Raw genomic sequence first — 23,237 nt, 5'->3', positions numbered from 1 at the left:
ATAGGGCAATGTTGTCGTGCTCACCTTTGCTTTTGTCCAGAGTGAAGTCCTGAGACCATGAAGATGAGGGTTGCTGTGTTGCTGTGCTGCTGGTTGAACATAAGAACATAAAGTTTACAAACGAAAGGAGGCCATTCAGCCCATCTTGCTTGTTTAGTTGAATGATCCCAGGGTGTCAGCTTCAACAACATTACTGGGGAGTTGGTTCCAGACCCTCACAATTCTCTGTGTAAAAAAGTGCCTCCTATTTTCTGTTCTGAATGCCCCTTTATCTAATCTCCATTTGTGACCCCTGGCCCTTGCTTCTTTTTTCAGGTCAAAAAAGTCCCCTGGGTCGACATTTTCTATACCTTTAAGGATTTTGAATGCTTGAATCAGATCACCGCGTAGTCTTCTTTGTTCAAGACAGAATAGATTCAATTCTTTTAGCCTGTCTGCATACAACATGCCTTTTAAACCCGGGATAATTCTGGTTGCTCTTCTTTGCACTCTTTCTAGAGCAGCAATATCCTTTTTGTAACAAGGTGACCAAAACTGAACACAATATTCTAGGTGAGGTCTTACTAATGCATTGTAAAGTTTTAACATTACTTCCCTTGATTTAAATTCAACACTTCTCACAATATATCCAAGCATCTTGTTGGCCTTTTTTATAGCGTCCCCACATTGTCTAGATGAAGACATTTCTGAGTCAACATAAACTCCTAGGTCTTTTTTATAGTTCCCTTCTTCAATTTCAGTATCTGTGTTATGTGCTGCCTCCTTGTGAGCTGATGATCCAGGGGAACAACGGTCAGTTCAAATCCGTGGGTAAGAAATCAATCTCTCCGTGTGGTGTGCAGGGCGAGTGTCACAGTCAGGGGAGCGCAGCTCTGCGTTCCTGACAGCTCTCCTGAGCTGCTGTGGTGAGCTGCTGCAGTGATGGAGTGTAATTGAACATTCTAAAATAAGGGAGCAAATCAGGCAAAATATACTGTAAATATATTGTATATATGAAAAAGTGAAAAAGTATTTGCCCCGTTTGATTTTCTGCATTTTTGCATATTTTTGACACTGAATGTTATCAGATCTTCAACCAAAACCTAATATTGGATAAAAGGGACCCTGAGTAAACAAATAACACAAAAATGTGATACATATTTTGTTTATTTATTAAAGAAAGTTATGCAACACCCAATGCCCCTGTGTGAAAAAGTAAATACTCCCTTAGACTCAATAACTGGTTACGCACCTTTAGCAGCAATAACTGCAACCAAACGCTTCCTGTAGTTATTGATTAGTCTCTCACAGCGCCGTGGAGGAATTTTGGCCCACTCCTCCATGCAGAACTGCTTCAACTCAGTGACATTTGTGGGTTTTTGAGCATGAACTGCTCGTTTCAGGTCCTGCCACAACATCTCAATGGGGTTTAGGTTTGGACTTTGACTAGGCCATTCAAAAACTTTAAATTTCTTGTTCTTCAACCATTCTGATGTAGACTTGCTTGTGTGTTTCGGATCATTGTCTTGCTGCATGACCCAGCTGCGCTTCAGCTTCATCTTACGGACAGATGACCTGACATTCTCCTGTAGAATTCTCTGATACAGAGCAGAATTCATGGTTCCTTCAATGATGGCAAGGCATCCAGGTCCTGATGCAGCAAAGCATTCCCAAACCATGACACTACCACCACCATGCTTGACCGTTGGTATGAGGTTCTAACTGTGGAATGCAGTGTTTGGTTTTCGCCAGACATAACAGGGCCCATGTCGGCCAAAAAGTTCCACTTTTGACTCATCTGTCCATAGAACATTGTTCCAGAACTCTTGAGGATCATCCAGGTGCTTTTTGGCAAACTTGAGACGAGCATTCATGTTCTTCTTAGTGAGCAATGGGTTCCGCCTTGCTACTCTGCCATGAATCCCATTTTTGCCCAGTGTCTTTCTGATGGTGGAGTCATGAACACTGACCTTAGCCGAGGCGAGAGGCCTGCAGATCCCTGGATGTTGTTCTAGGGTTCTTTGTGACTTCCCGGACAATTTTACGCCTTGCTCTGAGAGATTTTGGCAGGACAGCCACTCCTGGGAAGATTCGCTACTGTCCCAAACTTTCTCCATTTAGACAATATGGCTCTGACTGTGGTTCGGTGGAGCCCCAGAGCCTTAGAAATGGCTTTGTAACCCTTTCCAGACTGATAGACATCAACAACTTTTTTCCGGAGGTCTTCAGGAATTTCTTTTGTTAGTGGCATGATGTGCCTCTAGAACCTGTGTGCTGACAACTTCACTCTGATGGTAAGGGCCAAAGTTAGTCAGATTTATATTGGGCAGGGCTGGCCCAAATCAGGCGTGGTTGTTAACTAAAGTACTCAAACAGCTTACCCTAATTATCCCTTTAATTGGGTTGAGTTAACTAGGGGGGGCAATAACTTTTTCACACCTGAAAATTGCATGTTTGATTACCTTGCACACCAAACAAATGAAAGAAGCACCAAACTTTGGTGTCATTTTTTCTCTCAGACTCTATATACTACTACAACCCACAAAAAATCTGACCAAATACAATGTAGAAAATCAGACAGGGGGGAAATACTTTTTCACGGCACTGTATATATATATATATATATATATATATAATAATAAATCACTGCTATGGGACAAATGCACCCAGGAAGCAAAAAGAACGCAAATTCATTTTCAAATTGGGCACTTTGGAACCTCTTGAAATTAACATTCTATTTTGAAGTCAGTTTTGCTTAATTATATATATTGTGCAGATAAAGCAGATAAAGGACTACATCCCCCAGAATGCCTCAGAAGAGAGCCAGGATGAGGTTCACCTGGCTCATATAGTTAACAAATGTCACCTGCCTGTGATTAGCAGGCAGGTATATAAGAAAAAAAGAAACGTTTGCTCGGGGCAGTCTCCAGTCTGTGTGAAGAGAGAGGCTGTCACGGTGAACAGACCTGTGTGTGGAAATGGTAGTGTGTAAACCTTTTGTTTTGTCTTGTTTAATCGGTAAACAGCTTAGCCATCCGATTGGTTAGTAAGGGTTTGGAGAAAATGTTTAGTTTGCGCTCCAAAATGGAGTTAGGTGTTTGTTTGAAGTTTATTTTTGATTTCTGTACACAATAACATTTTACGTAAGTGCTTAAAAACTTCAATTCTTCTGTCTGGGTCTGCATATATATATATATATATATATATATATATACACAGTGCCTTGCATAAGTACTCACCCCCCTTGGACTTTTCCACATTTTGTAGTGTTACATCCTGGAATTAAAATGGATTTAATTAGGATTTTTTGTCACTGATCTACACAAAATAGTCCATAATGTCGAAGTGGGGAAAAAAATCTACATATTTTTCAAAATTATTTACAAATAAAAAACTGAAAAGTCTTGATTGCATAAGTATACATCCCCTTTGCTGTGACACCCCTAAATAAGCTCTGCAACCAATTGCCTTCAGAAGTCACATAATTAGTTGAATGGAGTCCACCTGTGTGCAATTAAAGTGTCACATGATTAAATACACCTGTTTCTGAAAGGCCCCAGAGTTTATTAGAGAGCATATCTAAACAAACAGCATCATGAAGACCAAGGAGCTATCAAAACAAGTCTGGGATAAAGTTCTGGAGAAGCACCAATCAGGGTTGGGATATAAAAAAATATCCCAAACTTTGAACATCCCCCAGAGCAACGTTAAATCCATTATTAAAAAATGGAAAGAATATGGCACAACCGCGACTCTGCCCAGAGAAGACCATCCACCAAAACTCAGTGACCAGGTAAGGAGGGCATTAGTCAGAGAAGCAACCAAGAGGCCAATGGTAACTTGGAAGGAGCTAGAGATCCACAGCTGAGATGGGAGAAACCGTCCATGGGACAACTATAACCTGGACGCTCCACAAAGCTGGGCTTTATGGAAGAGTGGCGAGAAGAAAGCCATTGCTGAAAAAAACATATCAAATCATGTTTGGATTTTGCCAAAAGGCATGTGGGAGACACAACAATGTGGTAAAAGGTTCTCTGGTCTGATGAGACCAAAATTGAACTTTTTGGCCTTAGCGCAAAACGCTATGTGTGGCGCAAAGCCAACACTGCTCATCACCCTGAGAATACCATCCCCACGGTGAAGCGTGGTGGTGGCAGCATCATGTTATGGGGATGCTTTTCATCGGCAGGGACTGGGAAACTGTTCAGGATTGAGGGCAAGATGGATTGAGCCAAATATAGGGAAATTCTAGAGGAAAACCTGTTTCAGTCTGCAAGAGACCTGGGACTGGGGCGGAGGTTCACCTTCCAGTAAGACAATGACCCTAAACACACAGCCAAAGCTACACTGGAGTGGTTTAAAAACAAGAACATGAATGTCTTAGAATGGCCCAGTCAAAGCCCAGACCTCAATCCGATTGAGAATCTGTGATAAGACTTGAAAATTGCTGTTCACCAACGGTCCCCATCCAACTTGACAGAGCTTGAGCAATTTTGCCAAGAAGAATGGGCAAAAATTGCAGGATCCAGATGTGCAAAGCTGGTAGAGACTTACCCAAAAAGACTCACAGCTGTAATTGCTGCCAAAGGTGCTTCTACCAAGTATTGACTCAGGGGGGGTGAATACTTTTGCAACCAACAAATGTCTTTTTTTTGTTTAATTAACTTTTGTGTCACAATAAAAAATATTTTGCACCTTCAAAGTGTTAAGTATATTGTGTAAATCAAATGGTAGAAATCCCAATTAAATCCATTTTAATTCCAGCTTGTAACGCTACAAAATGTGGAAAGGTCCAAGGGGGGGTGAATACTTATGCAAGGCACTGTATATATATATATATATATATATATATATATATATATATATATATATATATATATATATAATATGAGTATTTCTAAATCTGAGTAGACATCTATATATACACACATTAGCACACCTTTGAAAATGTTTAAATTATAATTTTGTAATGTGGAAAATAACCCCCAACCCTAAAGTAAATACAAATATCTAATCAATTACATTTAACTTCCCTCTAAACGAGTAAAACAAACAAAAATAATAAACACACACTCATTCCACTCTCATATTTAATTTAAAAACAATACATACTCACAAAAAGCACGATGTTACTTGCATTCAACACCAGATCCACAACCATGTCCCTCGGACTCCTTCTCCAACACAGCACATTACAATTCATACAGAGGGAACATCGGGATATAAAGCAGGCACATCCCAAGGCCACGTTAACCACCTTCTCATTTATCAGTTGTGTGCTGTATAAGGCTGAGAGCAGTTAGCTGTAAAATGCGCTGAGGCAGAGATTGTGAAAGCTGTCCGACTGCACTTATCAAAGCTTCTGTATACACAAACATTATTAAGAGGAGGGAGGACTGAGACACCTGAAAAGGCATCAATCAACACAACAGCCCAACACTGAATGCAGGTACAGTCTGTATTGATCAGGACACTTTCCGTTATTGTTTACATGGACTGATTGATCGATTGATTCATTGATCAAGTGCTGCCTTTCTATTAAGTTGTACTGACCTGACTAGCGTGTTACACAGGTCAGGTATTCATACTGTAAATGTGTATATAACTACATAAGCCATTGGGGGAATTTTCACAACTAAAACAAACTAACCCAAAAATAAAAACCTTTAAAAAAAAAAAAAAATCAAATAATAAAGCAAAGCAAAACAAAACAGCAGCTGTGTTGAATGTGATTAATATGTTCTTTTTTCTTTGTTTGTTTGTTTTTGCATTTTATGCAGTGCTGTCGGTATAAATAATTATACAGTTAGTTTTGTTATTGATTAGGTCATTTTTAAAAGTCGCTATACAGACAGGAGCGGTGTGAAGAAAAATTAAATCATTAGGTAAGCCACGGAAACTTGAAAAACAAATAAGTCATTATGTAATTTCAAGACTGTTTCGGTTTATTGTGGTATTACAGACAACATTTCTGATGCTGTGGATGATCGACCTCTGGTAACGATGGGTCATATTTTCAAAGCGTGTACTCCAGTCTTTAATTAACTCCTAATTTTTCTTTTAAGTGATAAAAAACTTAATTTTACAAAACTAGAACCAAAACAACTAGGTTAGGTATCTCTTGAGCATTCTCAAGGTGCTCTGTTTATTATTTTGTAACACATTTGATTTCCACTCCTTTCAGAAAGTAGGAGTAAATGAAAGAATGGAGGAAATGCTTTGAAAGTATCGTCCGATAGGTCAGAGCGCGGGAGACTGATCAGTAGCGGCGTCGCTTTTCTTCTTGTCCTGTTGAACCCGGATTCTCGTGGTGTTGCAGTGCTGCAGCCCGGTGTATCACAGCCCTGGTGAGCTGGGTGCCTCATTCTTTCTGTGCTTCAGCCAGGCCCATCTGCTTCAGAAGCCTCTGTTCCTTCCGCTCACGCATTCTCTGCTTGAAATCCTCCAGCTCCTTCCTCTGCACACAACAGAAACAGCAATAAACAAAAAAGAATCGTCCAGAACTGGGAAAACATAAATGTTTCATTTTAATTTATATATATATATATATATATATATATATATTATACAGTGCCGTTGCAAGAAGGAGACTGATCAGAGAGGCTACCAAGAGGTCAATGGCAACTTTGCAAGACCTACAGACTTTTATGGCCAAGACTGGTCAAAGTGTGCATGTGACAACAATATCCCAAGCACTCCACAAATCTGGCCTGTATTTTACTCAAGAAAGACCACCTTGAATCCTGTTTGAAGTATGCAAAAAACACTCAGGAGATTCTGTAGCCATGTGGCAAAAAGTTTTGTGGTCTGACGAAACTAAAATGGAACTTTTTGGCCTAAATGCAAAGCGTTATGTCTGGCGCAAACCCAACACAGCGCATCACCCAGGTAACACCATCCCTACTGTGAAGCATGGTGGTGGCAGCATCATGTTATGGGGATGTTTCTCACTGGCAGGGATTGGGGCACTTGTCAGGATAGAAGGGAAAATGAATGGAGTAAAGCACAGAAAAGTCCTTGAGGAAAACCTGCTGCCCTCTGCAAGAAAGCTGAAACTGGCACGGAAGTTCACCTTTCAGCATGACAACGACCCAAAGCACACAGCCAAATCTATACTGGAGTGGCTAAGGAACAAAAAGGTAAATGTCCTTGAGTGTCCCAGTCAGAGCCCCTACCTAAATCCAATCGAAAATTTGTGGCATTACTTGAAGATTGCTGTCCATCAACGCTCCCCAAGGAACTTGACAGAGCTTGAACAGTTTTGTAAAGAAGAATGGTCAAATATTGCCAAATCTAGGTGTGCAAAGTTGGTAGAGACCTATCCCAAGAGACTCACAATTGCTGCTGTAATTGCTGCCAAAGGTGCTTCCACCAAGTATTAACTCAGGGGGGTGAAGACTTATCCAATTATGATCTTTCAGTTTTGTATTTTTAATATATAATCTTTTTCTCAATAAAAACTTTTTTCCCCTTAACAGTGTGGAGTATGGTGTGTAGATAAGTGGAAAAAAGCCTCATTTAAATGCGTGAAACTCTGAGGCACTGACACAACAAAATGTGAAAAAAGTTCAAGGGGGTGTAGACTTTCTATAAGCACTAATTTTTATGCCGTCAAAAACCTACAAATACCTCCAATGTTTTGATTCAAACACAGGCTCCCTTGAGAAAGATATGTACAACATATCGAAACGTTGGGCAGCTGGCTCTTTAAGCTAATATATATATATATATATATATATATATATATATATATATATATTGTAAAAGACTCGCCCTCACCGCGGTTCGTTGCCCCTTTAAAAACACCGACCCAACACACAGCAATGGATTTTTGAAAGCGCGGTTACGCTATTTTTAATGAAACAAAAACAAAAAATAAACAAAACAAACACCTAGCTCTTCTTTGAGCAATAACTAAAACAAAACAGGAACCTAAACTAAAAACAGGACAGCTAAGCTGTTTACCTGTAACAAAAAATAAACAGAACAACACACACAAAAAAGGCTTCACACTACCTTTTCTTTTAATTACGGCTGTACCCACACACCAGCACAGTCGGGCTTCTACCCTCTTCAGCAGCCGCCCAGAGCAGACTGACTGCTCTCCTTTTAAACCCTGCACCTGGCTCCAATTTTCAATAGTAGCCAGGTGCAGGTAATGATTAATAATAAAACAATTAACCAAAACAATTAACCAAAACAATTAACAATCCAAAAATGTGCCTTCCGCACATGTTTTCCTAGAGGGAGGAATTAACCCCCTCCCTGCTGTCTCACACATCCCCCCCCATGTCTTTTCAAGACACCGGCCACACAACGGCCACCTCCCTCCACCCTTAAAAGACCACCCACCCTCAAGTCCACAAATGCCACGGGCGGGCTTGAGGGTGGGTTGGTCCCTCCGGCGTTTCCAGGGAGGGACCCAGGACCGGCGAGGAGGGACCCAGACGGCTTGTCCAGGGCGACCATAGCGCGGACCGGTGACCGGGAGTCAGGACTGACAGGCAGAGACGTGCGCCTGTGGACCTGCGCAGCGACCTCTGGAATTCCAGGTGGAGCGCAGCACGATGCAAGGGGAGCGGAGCAATCAGCAGGGGGAACGCTAGTGACCTCTGCCCCTTGCGTAGCGACGTCTGCCTCTTGCGCAGCGACGTCTTGGATTCCAGGGGGAGTGGAGTAAGGGACCAGGTAAGCGACTGTGCCTGGCAGTGCGGCGACCTGGGAGCAAGGTCCAGCGCAGGGAGGTCTGGGCATTCCGGCCAGGTGTCCACGATGACGGGACTGGGGACCTCCCTTGGCAACGCCGGACTCCCTTGCATGGATGATGGTTCTGGAAGAGGCGACTCCTCCTCTCTGGGCTCTGGTAACAGCAGCTCCACCCCCTCTGGCTTTCGGGACGTTAGCTCCACCCCCTCTGGCTCTCGGGATGGTAGCTCCACCCCCTCTGGCTCTCGGGACGGCAGCTCCACCCCCTCTGGCTCTCGGGACGGCAGCTCCACCCCCTCTGGCTCTCGGGACGGCAGCTCCCACTTTTGTAGCAGCAGCTCCAGTTCCGTTGGCTCCCGCTCTTGTATTATCAACTGGGCCACGCCCAGCTCCTGTCTCTGCCTCTCCATCTTCCTTGTCTGCTCCTCCTGAGCAGCGGTGTTCTTATTAAGCCTCTCTATTAAATCTCTAAAATCCATTCTTGGGTCTCCAGGGGTGTCCACACTCGCTGCCACCATATGTAATAGACTCGCCCTCACCGCGGTTCGTTGCCCCTTTAAAAACACTGACCCAACACACGCAAATGGATTTTTGAAAGCGCGGTTGCGCTATTTTTAATGAAAACACAAAAACAAAAATAAACAAAACAAACACCTAGCTCTCTTTGAGCAATAACTAAAACAAAACAGGAACCTAAACTAAAAGACAGGACAGCTAAGCTGTTTACCTGTAACAAAAAATAAACAGAACAACACACACAAAAAAGGCTTCACACTACCTTTTCTTTTAATTACGGCTGTACCCACACACCAGCACAGTCGGGCTTCTACCCTCTTCAGCAGCCGCCCAGAGCAGACTGACTGCTCTCCTTTTAAACCCTGCACCTGGCTCCAATTTTCAATAGTAGCCAGGTGCAGGTAATGATTAATAATAAAACAATTAACAAAAACAATTAACAAACCAAAAATGTGCCTTCCGCACATGTTTTCCTAGAGGGAGGAATTAACCCCCTCCCTGCTGTCTCACAATATATATATATATATATATATATATATATAGGCATTCTGTGGCTTATCTATTGAAGCTGGCTTAAAAACAAGAGGCACAGGTGCACTGAGGACGGTTGCATGCGTGACAGACTGTTTTGCAGCGATGCCCTTAATCCTGTCCATCGTCTACCTAACAATAAATGTACCAGTTTCAGCAATTAGATGAAGTCGTGGATCTGACTAGGTCCACTGAGACTTTTATATGGTATTTTGTGGAACTCCTGCACCTATTAAGAACTGTTTCTTCATTTTTTCATTTTTTTTTTTAAATTATTATTATTATTTTTTTTATTTTTTAAGCACGCAGTAATTTTGAGACATTGAACAGGGATGGAAATAAGACTCCTATTGCATAGCAGTTTCACCCATTCCAGGTTTTACTACGGGCTTGATTAGCCACAGTGTACAGGTAATAAGCTCACAGTAAAACCAGGAACGGATCTATTTGCTATGTTCCTTCCATCCCTGTTGAAGAGCTACTGTAGAGATCACACCTGGCAGAACGCTGTCAATAAGGTGCAGCATCAGCCTGCCAGCGCTGGCTGCAGACCCGTTCTCGCTGACTTCCAGTTCAATCATGGGAGTCAAGGATGGAAATCTGCAGAAGCAACTTCCAACTGACCTCCTTCTATCAACCCCTATATCCAGCCCAGATGATATGCTGTCTGCTTGTCTGGGATCTTCAGTTAGGTAAAGGGCCAGGCTCATTGTCACGGTGTGTGACCCTGGTTTGCTGGTCCAGGGTTCCAGGATACCCTGTTGATCTGTGGGCTGTAGACTTTCTACTCGCTTCTTTAATTTTTAATTGCCTCGGTACTGCTTTCCAGAAACTCAGACAGGAAAAGCAAGCACACCGTGTCAATCCTCTTAAAGCTTAATAACATAATGCTCGGAGACTCCTACCTGCTGCTGGAAACTTGTAAAAAGCAAACCACTCTGTGCATGCCTTAAGGGGCCACATATGTTCCTTCTTAAGTTAAAGGTGAACCATGAAAAAAATTAATCGATAAATACAAAGATCCAAGTATTTATAGGCTTTTGTGTCATTTCACTCATTTCCTAATAACAATACCCTCTTTTTAAAAGGTAATGTATACTATTTCAGTGGCCATCATTTAATCTGTGCTGTTGGAGCACATAAAAAATGAATATATTAAACTTAATTGTATATAGAATATAATACCCAGATATTGATACAGCCATCTGAAATGTCTTTGTATCAGATGGAAATGACAATCTCATTAAGATAAGCTCTACTGTTGAACTATTTCTCACCCCACTAAAGGACAGTGCGGCCAGCAAGCCCACTAGCAGGCAGCCTCCCTGACCTCCAGTGGAGTGAACATCCGCACAGCACCCTATACCATATCTATATGTATTAGATGGCTTGTATCATATGGAAATGAAGGCCTATTAAAATGGTTTGAGCTATATGTTATCAAAAAGAAGAGATATGGGGGTTAAATGGGTGCTGTGCAGCATGCAATTTCTCAACCCCCTGAAGTTCAGCGCAGCCAGAAAGCCCACAAACACAAACATTATTCAAACCTGTTGCTATTTATCAAAGCCCTCATATCATATAAACCTCAACCTTTCCAAAGAGGTTAATAAACACAGAAAAGCACCCTGATCGATCCTGCCCTTAACAAGCTTGACTCATACCGCTGCTCTCCCAGTTATATATGCTATCGATCCTCCGAGGGCCGGATCATTCCTGTGTGACAGAGAACAAACAGCCCAGCCACCTTCCCTCTGTGTCAATAGGGTTGACTTTATCAGCTGGGACCCCCGACCACCCCGGCTACTGAAAAACTGCCAGCATGATGCTTGCCAGCTCTTAGCAATCGTCAAGCCCAGAGCCTCTGAAACACAGTATTGATCACTTACCTGCATCTTCTCATCCGGTGGGTAAATCTCCCTCTGCAACAAAACAAAAAGGAGTGAAAGTGTTAGCAGAGAGATATCAGCACCCAGTACAGGATGCAGGACAGCGGCTACAGTGTGCAAACAAGCAGGGGACTTCAATCGAGGTTAGAAACAACAAATCCATTAGCGGGATGTTAAGATAGGTGACTTGTTTAGTTTGGATTATTGATGGATTAGCAGTTTCACCCATTCCAGGTTTTACTACAAGCTTGATTAGCAATGTATAGGTAACAAGCTCAGGTGAGTCTTATTAAACTCATAGTAAAACCAGGAATGGATCAGACTGCTGTGCAATCAGTCTTACTCCCATCCCTGTAGTGTGACATGTAGTTAAACTGGCTTTAAAAAAATGTGTATTTACACATTTAATTAGGCATATGGAAAATTAATTCTCTCATGCAGAGGCTGGCCATTGAGGTTTTGCACTGTGGAACACACCAATCTCCACTCGAGCCATGCTGAGGCAACTGATTCCAGAAGTGACCCGAGTAAGATTTGAACCCAGGTCTCCAGGGGAGAAAGCCTTGAGAGGCTAGCGAATGAGCCCGTTGTGCCATGGAGTGCTAAACTTTTTTTTATTTATTATTTTATTTTTTAAACAAAACGTTCCCAATGCATGACGCATCTGTTACATAAGGAGATTTGTATTTTATTCCATAACGACTATCACAGATTTTTAGGAATACATAGAAAATAACCTGGCGTGAAATTGAATGTGAAAGATTTGTAAAATATAATCTCACTGCCTCTGGGGTTTTTGTTTGTTTGTTTGTTTTATTGCTTGGCAGCAAGGCCGTTGAGCAATAATTAATACAGCAGAAGTTAAAATTGAATCCTGAAGGCCTGGTGCAGAATGTGAATGTGTGTTAGACAACATAACAACGGACTGAAATAATACTCCCATTCTTTAGCAGTGTATTCAATTCCTGCTTTTACTTTAATAACCTGAGCTTGTTATCGATACACTGGGGCGAATCAAGCTCGTAGTAAAATCTGGAATGGGGGAAACTGCTATGCAATAGGAGTCTTCTTTCCATCCCTGCATAAGAATGCAACATATCCTGGTGTTATTGATCAACACAGAATAGAAATAATCAAGTGGCTACCGGGGGAATATTTACACGTGGGCAGAAATAGCAAACATGAGCTTAAAATGTGATGCTGCTGCATTGGTTTCATTCACACAACACTTTGCATCTTAAAGTTTAGGTTTCCTTCTATTGGTGTGGATTTAGAAACGAGCTGCAGCCGGGCCAGCGCAGTACAGAGGCGGCGGGTTTGTAATGAAGCCGAGATGTGCTGTGAACCCAACCAAGGCACATACAGGGCATCTACACCAACTGTGATGCAAGTTACATCCAGGGCTGCAGCAGAACGGCATGGCTACGGCACGTTTTACACTTGAATTGTGTGTTTGAAGGTATAATTACAAGTTCAGCCATGTAACTGCTGCATGGTTCAGGGTATACTAACATGGGTCGGGTAGGACTTATGCTGCTGCTGCGTAATATATGAATGGCTATCTGTGCTCCGATTGGCTGATGCGTATGATGTGTGACTGGAATCTGTACTGCTTTCATTTAAAAGACTTCTGGTCAAAACCTTTATCACTGAATTTGTTCTTCTAGTGTTTCTTGTGTTGCATTGATATATTGCAGAATGGCAGCTGTAGCTCGTCTGCATCTGTTCCCCTCCAGATACAGTCAGTTTATTTTCCTGGATTTTAAACAAATACATACATATACATTTCATGCGGAGAGAGGCTGGCACATTAGGTGACACAGTGAAATGACAAGACTGCTTCTAAAAAGACACTCAAAGGTAAAACTGGGACCTGATCGAAAACAATTTAGAGAAGAAGAAAGGCTGTATACAAATCTGCACATTATCCCATTGACTTGCAGCACTTGGATAATTGAGACCATCAGATACGATCTGTAAGGTGGAGGTAGAGAATTATTCCAACTGACTGAACGAGAGACCGTGGGCCAAATATCGACGTTCCTCGAAGCTACACTCAGACCTGACTTGACAGTGACGTGTGTCTCATTCCCTAAGGGCAGGTGCTGGTCACACACATGCCAATGCATGTTACTTTTAAACGATGCAAGAAGCACTGCTGGTTAAAGTGAAGCTCTAGGGAGCTTTGAGTGATGGTAGGGGATAAATTCTTGAGGTTGCTGCTTTGCGTGATAAATAATCAATGGTGTTTAATGACATCACCAATGGACTCCGTGACACCAATCTGACAGTCTGTCTTAGGGCCATATTCACAAAGCAGTTATCCATGTTAACACATTGATTTTTTCTGATAATAAATAAAGCATTGAAATAGCAAGACAAGAGGCTGAAATCAAGAAGGGGGGGGGGGGGGGGGTTCAATGTGTCAGTTTGACATATTTCTTAATGGGGACGTGTCACAAAGACGGCCAGAGTGGGTGGCGTCAGACCAGAAAAGGAATACACAGAGACGGTGATGATGATGAGCTGAGTGCAATGGCTGCACTCAGCGTTTATTAACAAAATAAAAAGGTTTAACAGTACAAAAACAGGACACGGCACTTGCGCCAAAATAAAGAGACAGACAAAACGGACTAACACTAAACAAACGGTGCACGGAGACAAACAAACACGGTGAGAACAAACAACTACTATATTTACTTCTAATGATTTTAACTCTCCTCTCTCTCACCCGTTCTCCTCTTCCGAACACCCAACCCTGAGTGCAAGAAATGTGCGTCTATATATACTATTGTGCTGGGATTCAATTACTAATTAATTATTCACTTGAATCCCAGCACGTGAATTAATTCTGTGCAACCCCGTGCTCACATATTACATTTAACCAGCACATGAAGTGATTTGTGCTCTCCTCGTGCCTAAATACAAATATACACTTTTTAAATACACGTGAAACACAGACCCGTTTATATCCCGTGTACCAATCTATACACCGACATTAACACACGCAACATCCAACATACAACACAGATCACACAAATGCACACAGGGGCGGGGCACTTTGCCACATATACCCCCCCTTGTGCGCAGCACACATGGCCTCAACGGCCACCTCCCCCCTTAAAAACCCAGCAGTCCAGAACAAAGTCTCGGGCTGGGAAGGGAGGCTTCAGTGGGCCCTTGGCTGGCAATGCTGTCAGCACCCCTGCCGGTAGTGGCACGACTGACAGCCTGTTGGTCCCGTCCTGCAAGCGAAAAAGCTGCGGGGGCAGGTGGTCCCCCGACCTCCCCCTTCTTCGTAGCCGGCAGCTCCCTCCTGTGGGGCTCCGGCCACAAGAACTCCTGCAGCGAAACTGCTGCTGGGGAAAGTGGTCTCCAGACCTCCTCCCCCTTCTTCGTGGCCGGCAGCTCCCCTTTCTGGGGCTCCGGCCACCGTACTCCCTGCAGAGGTACGGGCAGCAGAGGCAGCTCCTGCTCCTCTGCTCCGGGCGGTGGTGGAGGCAGAGGCAGCTCCAGCTCCTCTGCTCCTGGCGGTGGTGGAGGCAGAGGCAGCTCCAGCTCCTCTGCTCCTTGCGGTGGTGGAGGCAGAGGCAGCTCCAGCTCCTCTGCTCCGGGCGGTGGTGGAGGCAGAGGCAGCTCCAGCTCCTCTGCTCCTGGCGGTGGTGGAGGCAGAGGCAGCTCCAGCTCCTCTGCTCCTGGCGGTGGTGGAAGCAGAGGCAGCTCCAGCTCCTCTGCTCCTTGCGGTGGTGGTGGCGGAGGCAGAGGCAGCTCCTGCTCCTCTGCTCCTTGCGGTGGTGGTGGCGGAGGCAGAGGCAGCTCCTGCTCCTCTGCTCCTGGAGGTGGTGGAGGCAGAGGCAGCTCCTGCTCCTCTGCTCCTTGCGGTGGTGGTGGCGGAGGCAGAGGCAGCTCCTGCTCCTCTGCTCCTTGCGGTGGTGGTGGCGGAGGCAGAGGCAGCTCCTGCTCCTCTGCTCCTGGAGGTGGTGGAGGCAGAGGCAGCTCCTGCTCCTCTGCTCCTGGAGGTGGTGGAGGTAGAGGCAGCTCCAGCTCCTCTGCTCCTGGCTCCCTCTGCTGTGGCGGCTGGGCATGTGCACGCCGTGCTGCCTTCAGCAGCATAGCGAGAGGCTGCTGGGGGACACCAGCATCCTGCCCTTCTCCCCCCCAAAAATTTTCAGGGGGTTGAGCCTGTAACTCCTCCCCTTCTGGCTCTTGGGGCTGAACCAGCAGGCATTTTCCCTCTGCTGGTGGCTTGGGTCCCAGGGCTGTGGAAGCCCCGACTTGCCTCCCTTTGGGCTGTGGACGCACCGACTCCTCCCTTTTGGGCTGTGGACGCCCCGACTCCTCCCTGTTGGGCTGTGGACGCCCCGACTCCTCCCTGTTGGCCTGTGTACGCCCCGACTCCTCCCTGTTGGGCTGTGGACGCCCTGACTCCTCCCTGTTGGGCTGTGGACGCCCCGACTCCTCCCTGTTGGGCTGTGGACGCCCCGACTCCTCCCTGTTGGGCTGTGGACGTTCGGGCTCCCCCCACTCAGGCGTAGGACGTTCGGGCTCCTCCCACTCAGGCGTAGGACGTTCGGGCTCCTCCCACTCAGGCGTAGGACGTTCGGGCTCCTCCCACTCAGGCGTAGGACGTTCGGGCTCCTCCCACTCAGGCGTAGGACGTTCGGGCTCCTCCCACTCAGGCGTAGGACGTTCGGGCTCCTCCCACTCAGGCGTAGGACGTTCGGGCTCCTCCCACTCAGGCGTAGGACATTCGGGCTCCTTCCGCTTGGGCTCCTCCCATTTGGGCTGTGGATGCTCAGGCTCCTCCCATTTGGGCTGTGGAGGCAAAACCAGCAGGCATTCACCCTCTGCTGGTGGAGATGGGGACAGCAGGTACTCACCCTCTGCTGGTGGAGATGGGGACAGCAGGTACTCACCCTCTGCTGGTGGAGATGGGGACAGCAGGTACTCCTCTGCTGGTGGTCCTGCTACCTGGGCTGCTGTTCCATTTATGGTTGCCTCCAGGTAGTTGAGGACAAACTCCACACCCTCCTCCAAGGTGTTTGGGGTGTGTTCCTGCTGATATGCCTCCCATCTCTCACTGTCCATCATCCACAGGACCCGGACGACTATGGGCAGAGACTGGGCCTCCAGCCCAGCATTCTCCAGGAACCAGCCCCGCAGTTTGATGGCGTCTTCTGCCATTGATTTTTTTTTTGTTTTGTTTTTTTCCCCCAAAACAATATTTGTAATCTTTTTTTTTTTTTTTTTTAATCCAGACCCCTCCTGGTCTGACGCTTGGAGGCGCGGCTATCCCACTTCTGACACCACGTGTCACAAAGACGGCCAGAGTGGGTGGCGTCAGACCAGACAGGAATACACAGACATAGACGGTGGTGATGATGAGCTGAGTGCAATGGCTGCACTCAGCGTTTATTAACAAATAAAAAGGTTTTAAACGGTACACAAAACAGGACACGGCACTTGCGCCAAAATAAAGAGACAGACAAAACGGACCAACACTAAACAAACGGTGCACGGAGACAAACAAACACGGTGAGAACAAACAACTATTATATTTACTTCTAATGATTTTAACTCTCCTCTCTCTCACCCGTTCTCCTCTTCCGAACACCCAACCCTGAGTGCAAGAAATGTGCGTCTATATATACTATTGTGCTGGGATTCAATTACTAATTAATTATTCACTTGAATCCCAGCACGTGAATTAATTCTGTGCAACCCCGTGCTCACATATTACATTTAACCAGCACGTGAAGTGATTTGTGCTCTCCTCGTGCCTAAATACAAATATACACTTTTTAAATACACGTGAAACACAGACCCGTTTATATCCCGTGTACCAATGACTATACACCGACATTAACACACGCAACATCCAACATACAACACAGATCACACAAATGCACACAGGGGCGGGGCACTTTGCCACAGGACGGTAATCCTATTTGTGTGTAACACAGCTCTGAAAAGTATTGCCCTCAATGCGATAAATATGTGTGTGTGTGCGTGATTAGCCACAAAGTAACAAGCTCAGGTGTGTCGTCTTAACCTCACAGTGAAACATGGAATAGATCTGCAATGGCTGTTTTATTTCCATTCCTGCATGTATCCCCTTCAGTCACCGGGTATAATTGTACCATGTTAAGTTTCCTATCTATTTTATAACGTATACATGTGTTTTAGAAGTTTTGGCAGGGCAACTTTTACAACGCCATAGGACTTCAAACAAACTTTTCAAATTTCTAAAAACGTAAATAAAAAAAACGTGACAGTAGAGGTTATTCTGTATATACACACGCAACTTAAATTGAGGCCAGCAAAATAAAAACCATGGTGATCAATAATCAGTTTGATATTAAACAATAACCCAAAACAAAGAGCCTTTAAGTATTTCATAGTAAGTACTGTTCTGCAGGAGGAGAGACATTATACCTGCGCACATGATTAGAGATTCCAGCCCACACCTTTGAAGATCAGCAGTGGTTTAAAACTCTGTATCCTGCCAAACTACACAAAAGGTCAACCCATTTACTGCCTGTTTAGATTCCATTGCAACTGATTACAGAGCTCATATGTTAACAGCAGTCATCTTATAAGCAGATCCCATTAGTGTCTATTGGAAAATCTAAGTGTGGCCCCACAGTAAACTACATCAGCACTTCAAATAGTCCTTAAAAATTGGAATAATCATGAGAGGACACAGACCTGTGCTCCTCCCAGGTATAGTGTCACTCTGCACTGAATTTCAGTTGTATTGCTATTGCACATTCTGAAAACATCATCATTATTATTATTATTTATTAACAACAACAACAACAGCAAGGTCTATTATAATACCAACTGACCTTTCGCTTCACCACATATTCCTCAAAGTACTCGGCTTGATTGGAGATCCAGAACACAGTCACTGGGAATGACAGATACAGCAGCATCTGAAAAACAGCAAACAGCAGACGCCCTGACGTCCATTACCTTTCTACAAGCTTCCCATAGTACAAGCACTGCAAAGCATAATAACAACACAGTGAAAGCATGGTAAAGCATAGGAAAGCATTGCAAAGAAGCACAGAGGTGTGGTAAAGAATAGGCAAGCATTGTAAAGAAGCACAGAGGTGTGGTAAAGCATAGGAAAGCAAAAGAAGCACAGAGGTGTAGTAAAGCATAGGAAAGCATTGCAAATAAGCACAGAGGTGTGGTAAAACATACTAAAAAACAAGCTATGGTAAACAACCCTATATAAAAGTTCTACATAGTAAAAGCAAAGCAAAGATCACTGAGAGTGTGGATCTGCTCTCACAATGTAAAACATCACTGAGAGTGTGGATCTGCACTCACAATGTATAACATCACTGAGAGTGTGGGTCTGCACTCACAATGTATAACATCACTGAGAGTGTGGATCTGCTCTCACAATGTATAACATCACTGAGAGTGTGGATCTGCACTCACAATGTAAAACATCACTGACAGTGTGGATCTGCACTCACGATGTAGAACATCACTGAGAGTGTGGATCTGCACTCACAATGTATAACATTACTGAGAGTGTGGGTCTGCTCTCACGATGTAAAACATCACTGAGAGTGTGGATCTGCACTCACAATGTATAACATTACTGAGAGTGTGGGTCTGCTCTCACGATGTAAAACATCACTGAGAGTGTGGATCTGCACTCACAATGTATAACATCACTGAGAGTGTGGATCTGCACTCACAATGTAAAACATCACTGAGAGTGTGGATCTGCACTCACAATGTATAACATCACTGAGAGTGTGGGTCTGCACTCACAATGTATAACATCACTGAGAGTGTGGATCTGCTCTCACAATGTATAACATCACTGAGAGTGTGGATCTGCACTCACAATGTAAAACATCACTGACAGTGTGGATCTGCACTCACGATGTAGAACATCACTGAGAGTGTGGATCTGCACTCACAATGTATAACATTACTGAGAGTGTGGGTCTGCTCTCACGATGTAAAACATCACTGAGAGTGTGGATCTGCACTCACAATGTATAACATCACTGAGAGTGTGGGTCTGCACTCACAATGTATAACATCACTGAGAGTGTGGATCTGCACTAACAATGTATAACACCACTGAGAGTGTGGATCTGCACTCACAATGTATAACATCACTGAGAGTGTGGATCTGCACTCACAATGTAAAACATCACTGAGAGTGTGGATCTGCACTCACAATGTAAAACATCACTGAGAGTGTGGATCTGCACTCACAATGTATAACATCACTGAGAGTGTGGGTCTGCACTCACAATGTATAACATCACTGAGAGTGTGGATCTGCACTCACAATGTATAACATCACTGAGAGTGTGGATCTGCACTCACAATGTATAACATCACTGAGAGTGTGGGTCTGCACTCACAATGTATAACATCACTGAGAGTGTGGATCTGCACTCACAATGTATAACATCACTGAGTGTGGATCTGCACTCACAATGTATAACATCACTGAGAGTGTGGATCTGCACTCACACTGTATAACATCACTGAGAGTGTGGATCTGCACTCACAATGTATAACATCACTGAGAGTGTGGATCTGCACTCACAATGTATAACATCACTGAGAGTGTGGGTCTGCACTCACAATGTATAACATCACTGAGAGTGTGGATCTGCACTCACAATGTATAACATCACTGAGTGTGGATCTGCACTCACAATGTATAACATCACTGAGAGTGTGGATCTGCACTCACAATGTATAACATCACTGAGAGTGTGGATCTGCACTCACAATGTATACCATCACTGAGAGTGTGGATCTGCACTCACAATGTATAACATCACTGAGAGTGTGGATCTGCACTCACAATGTAAAACATCACTGAGAGTGTGGATCTGCACTCACAATGTAAAACATCACTGAGAGTGTGGATCTGCACTCACAATGTAAAACATCACTGAGAGTGTGGATCTGCACTCACAATGTATAACATCACTGAGAGTGTGGATCTGCACTCACAATGTAAAACATCACTGAGAGTGTGGATCTGCACTCACAATGTATAACATCACTGAGAGTGTGGATCTGCACTCACAATGTATAACATCACTGAGAGTGTGGATCTGCACTCACAATGTATAACATCACTGAGAGTGTGGATCTGCACTCACAATGTATAACATCACTGAGAGTGTGGATCTGCACTCACAATGTATAACATCACTGAGAGTGTGGATCTGCACTCACAATGTATAACATCACTGAGAGTGTGGATCTGCACTCACAATGTATAACATCACTGAGAGTGTGGATCTGCACTCACAATGTATAACATCACTGAGAGTGTGGATCTGCACTCACAATGTATAACATCACTGAGAGTGTGGATCTGCACTCACAATGTATAACATCACTGAGAGTGTGGATCTGCACTCACAATGTATAACATCACTGAGAGTGTGGATCTGCACTCACAATGTATAACATCACTGAGAGTGTGGATCTGCACTCACAATGTATACCATCACTGAGAGTGTGGATCTGCACTCACACTGTATAACATCACTGAGAGTGTGGATCTGCACTCACAATGTATAACATCACTGAGAGTGTGGATCTGCACTCACAATGTATAACATCACTGAGAGTGTGGATCTGCACTCACAATGTATACCATCACTGAGAGTGTGGATCTGCACTCACAATGTATAACATCACTGAGAGTGTGGATCTGCACTCACAATGTATACCATCACTGAGAGTGTGGATCTGCACTCACAATGTATAACATCACTGAGAGTGTGGATCTGCACTCACAATGTATAACATCACTGAGAGTGTGGATCTGCACTCACAATGTATAACATCACTGAGAGTGTGGATCTGCACTCACAATGTATAACATCACTGAGAGTGTGGATCTGCACTCACAATGTATAACATCACTGAGAGTGTGGATCTGCACTCACAATGTATAACATCACTGAGAGTGTGGATCTGCACTCACAATGTATAACATCACTGAGAGTGTGGATCTGCACTCACAATGTATACCATCACTGAGAGTGTGGATCTGCACTCACACTGTATAACATCACTGAGAGTGTGGATCTGCACTCACAATGTATAACATCACTGAGAGTGTGGATCTGCACTCACAATGTATAACATCACTGAGAGTGTGGATCTGCACTCACAATGTATACCATCACTGAGAGTGTGGATCTGCACTCACAATGTATAACATCACTGAGAGTGTGGATCTGCACTCACAATGTATACCATCACTGAGAGTGTGGATCTGCACTCACAATGTATAACATCACTGAGAGTGTGGATCTGCACTCACAATGTATAACATCACTGAGAGTGTGGATCTGCACTCACAATGTATAACATCACTGAGAGTGTGGATCTGCACTCTGAATGTCAATGACAACGCATTTGAAACATTCAAACCACAGCAGATTCTACAGACACAGATTAAGTGGGTTTCGTCAGTGTTTTTATTTAGATTTAATAACGTTTCTAAATGTTAGGTGGCTCCTCTAATCAAGTTGAGTGTATTTTCTCTTGCGCTGTTTGTACAGCAGACCTGACACAGCAAAGAGTAAGTGAGAAATACATTGTCAACTTGATTAGTAGCTGCAGAACACTTGGACACATACATGAGCGCTGTCAAAATGTCTCCACATGCCCTTTTAACCCCTTCAGGTACACAAGGAATTGAGTGCTTGTTGTTCAAACGGTTTCTTCTTAAAATCCATTTGAGAGTGACTGTTTGGATGACCAGATCCAGCCTGTCAGTACACTGTAAACCCGGTTCAGTGCAACTCATTGCAAAAAATAAGAAAGTTAGCATCATTTTATTTGTGGGACACGTGTGCCTGGTACCTTAAAATGGTTAAAATTTGGGTTTCTGAACCACCTTCAATTAACTACTTAAATGAACAGCAGCAGCCAGGAGTTTGTCTAGATGTTAAATAAATCGTTCCTGTTGCAGGATTGGCTCCTATCGTCAAGACTACACGGGTGTGACTTAAATATCAGATATGTATTATACTGATTTCTGCATACCTGTTATGAGTGAAAAAAAAAAGTATTTTCATTTGGTTCTAAATTGTATCTTTGAATAATAATAATAATAATAATAATAATAATAATAATAATAATAATAATAACACCACGCTGATCACATTTACCTACACTTAACCTGAGATAATCGTACATTGTATCAAAACACAGTTCAGCTCCAATGTAAACTACACTGACGTCGTGAGAGTTACGTATTTACTGCCTGATTATTATATATAGTTTTTATTTCCGTTTCTATTTAGTTTCGTAATAGAGTTTTAAATAATTTTACCCGGAACACTTCAAGATTGACTCCCATCTTCAAAACAACCTTCACTGACTTGCGCTTCCGGGCCGGTGAGCTCTAATAGGCTACCCTAAAGTGTCAATTACAGTGAGGACTAACTCGCCTATTGATTTGCAGTATGAAATTGAAGCACCGCCTTCCTCATTAGCATTAAAGGCATAGTTCCAGCGCCGCAGAATTCCAGTTTCCAGCCACTGACGCTGTATCGCTGTCGACCGACGAGAAATAAATGAACGGGTTTAAAGCAG

The 23,237-nt window shown here is 43.8% G+C and overlaps 1 protein-coding gene across 1 annotated transcript; it reads right to left on the bottom strand.

Moving 5' to 3' along the window:
• Positions 1-5,055: 5,055 nt before the first annotated feature.
• On the bottom strand, positions 5,056-23,100 carry LOC117965570 (protein PET100 homolog, mitochondrial-like). Its single transcript, XM_059007122.1, has 4 exons — positions 22,975-23,100; positions 18,470-18,556; positions 11,622-11,654; positions 5,056-6,436 (listed from the first exon to the last, which is right to left on the bottom strand). Exons 1-4 carry the CDS (start codon positions 22,999-23,001, stop codon positions 6,341-6,343), a joined length of 243 nt encoding a protein of 80 aa, XP_058863105.1. The 5' UTR covers positions 23,002-23,100; the 3' UTR covers positions 5,056-6,340.
• Positions 23,101-23,237: the final 137 nt, after the last annotated feature.

This window comes from Acipenser ruthenus, chromosome 34 (genome assembly GCF_902713425.1).
Source record: "Acipenser ruthenus chromosome 34, fAciRut3.2 maternal haplotype, whole genome shotgun sequence".
Lineage (NCBI taxonomy): Eukaryota > Metazoa > Chordata > Actinopteri > Acipenseriformes > Acipenseridae > Acipenser > Acipenser ruthenus.
The sequence above is the reverse complement of the archived record's forward strand: the minus strand, read 5'-3'. Positions and strand labels throughout refer to the sequence as shown.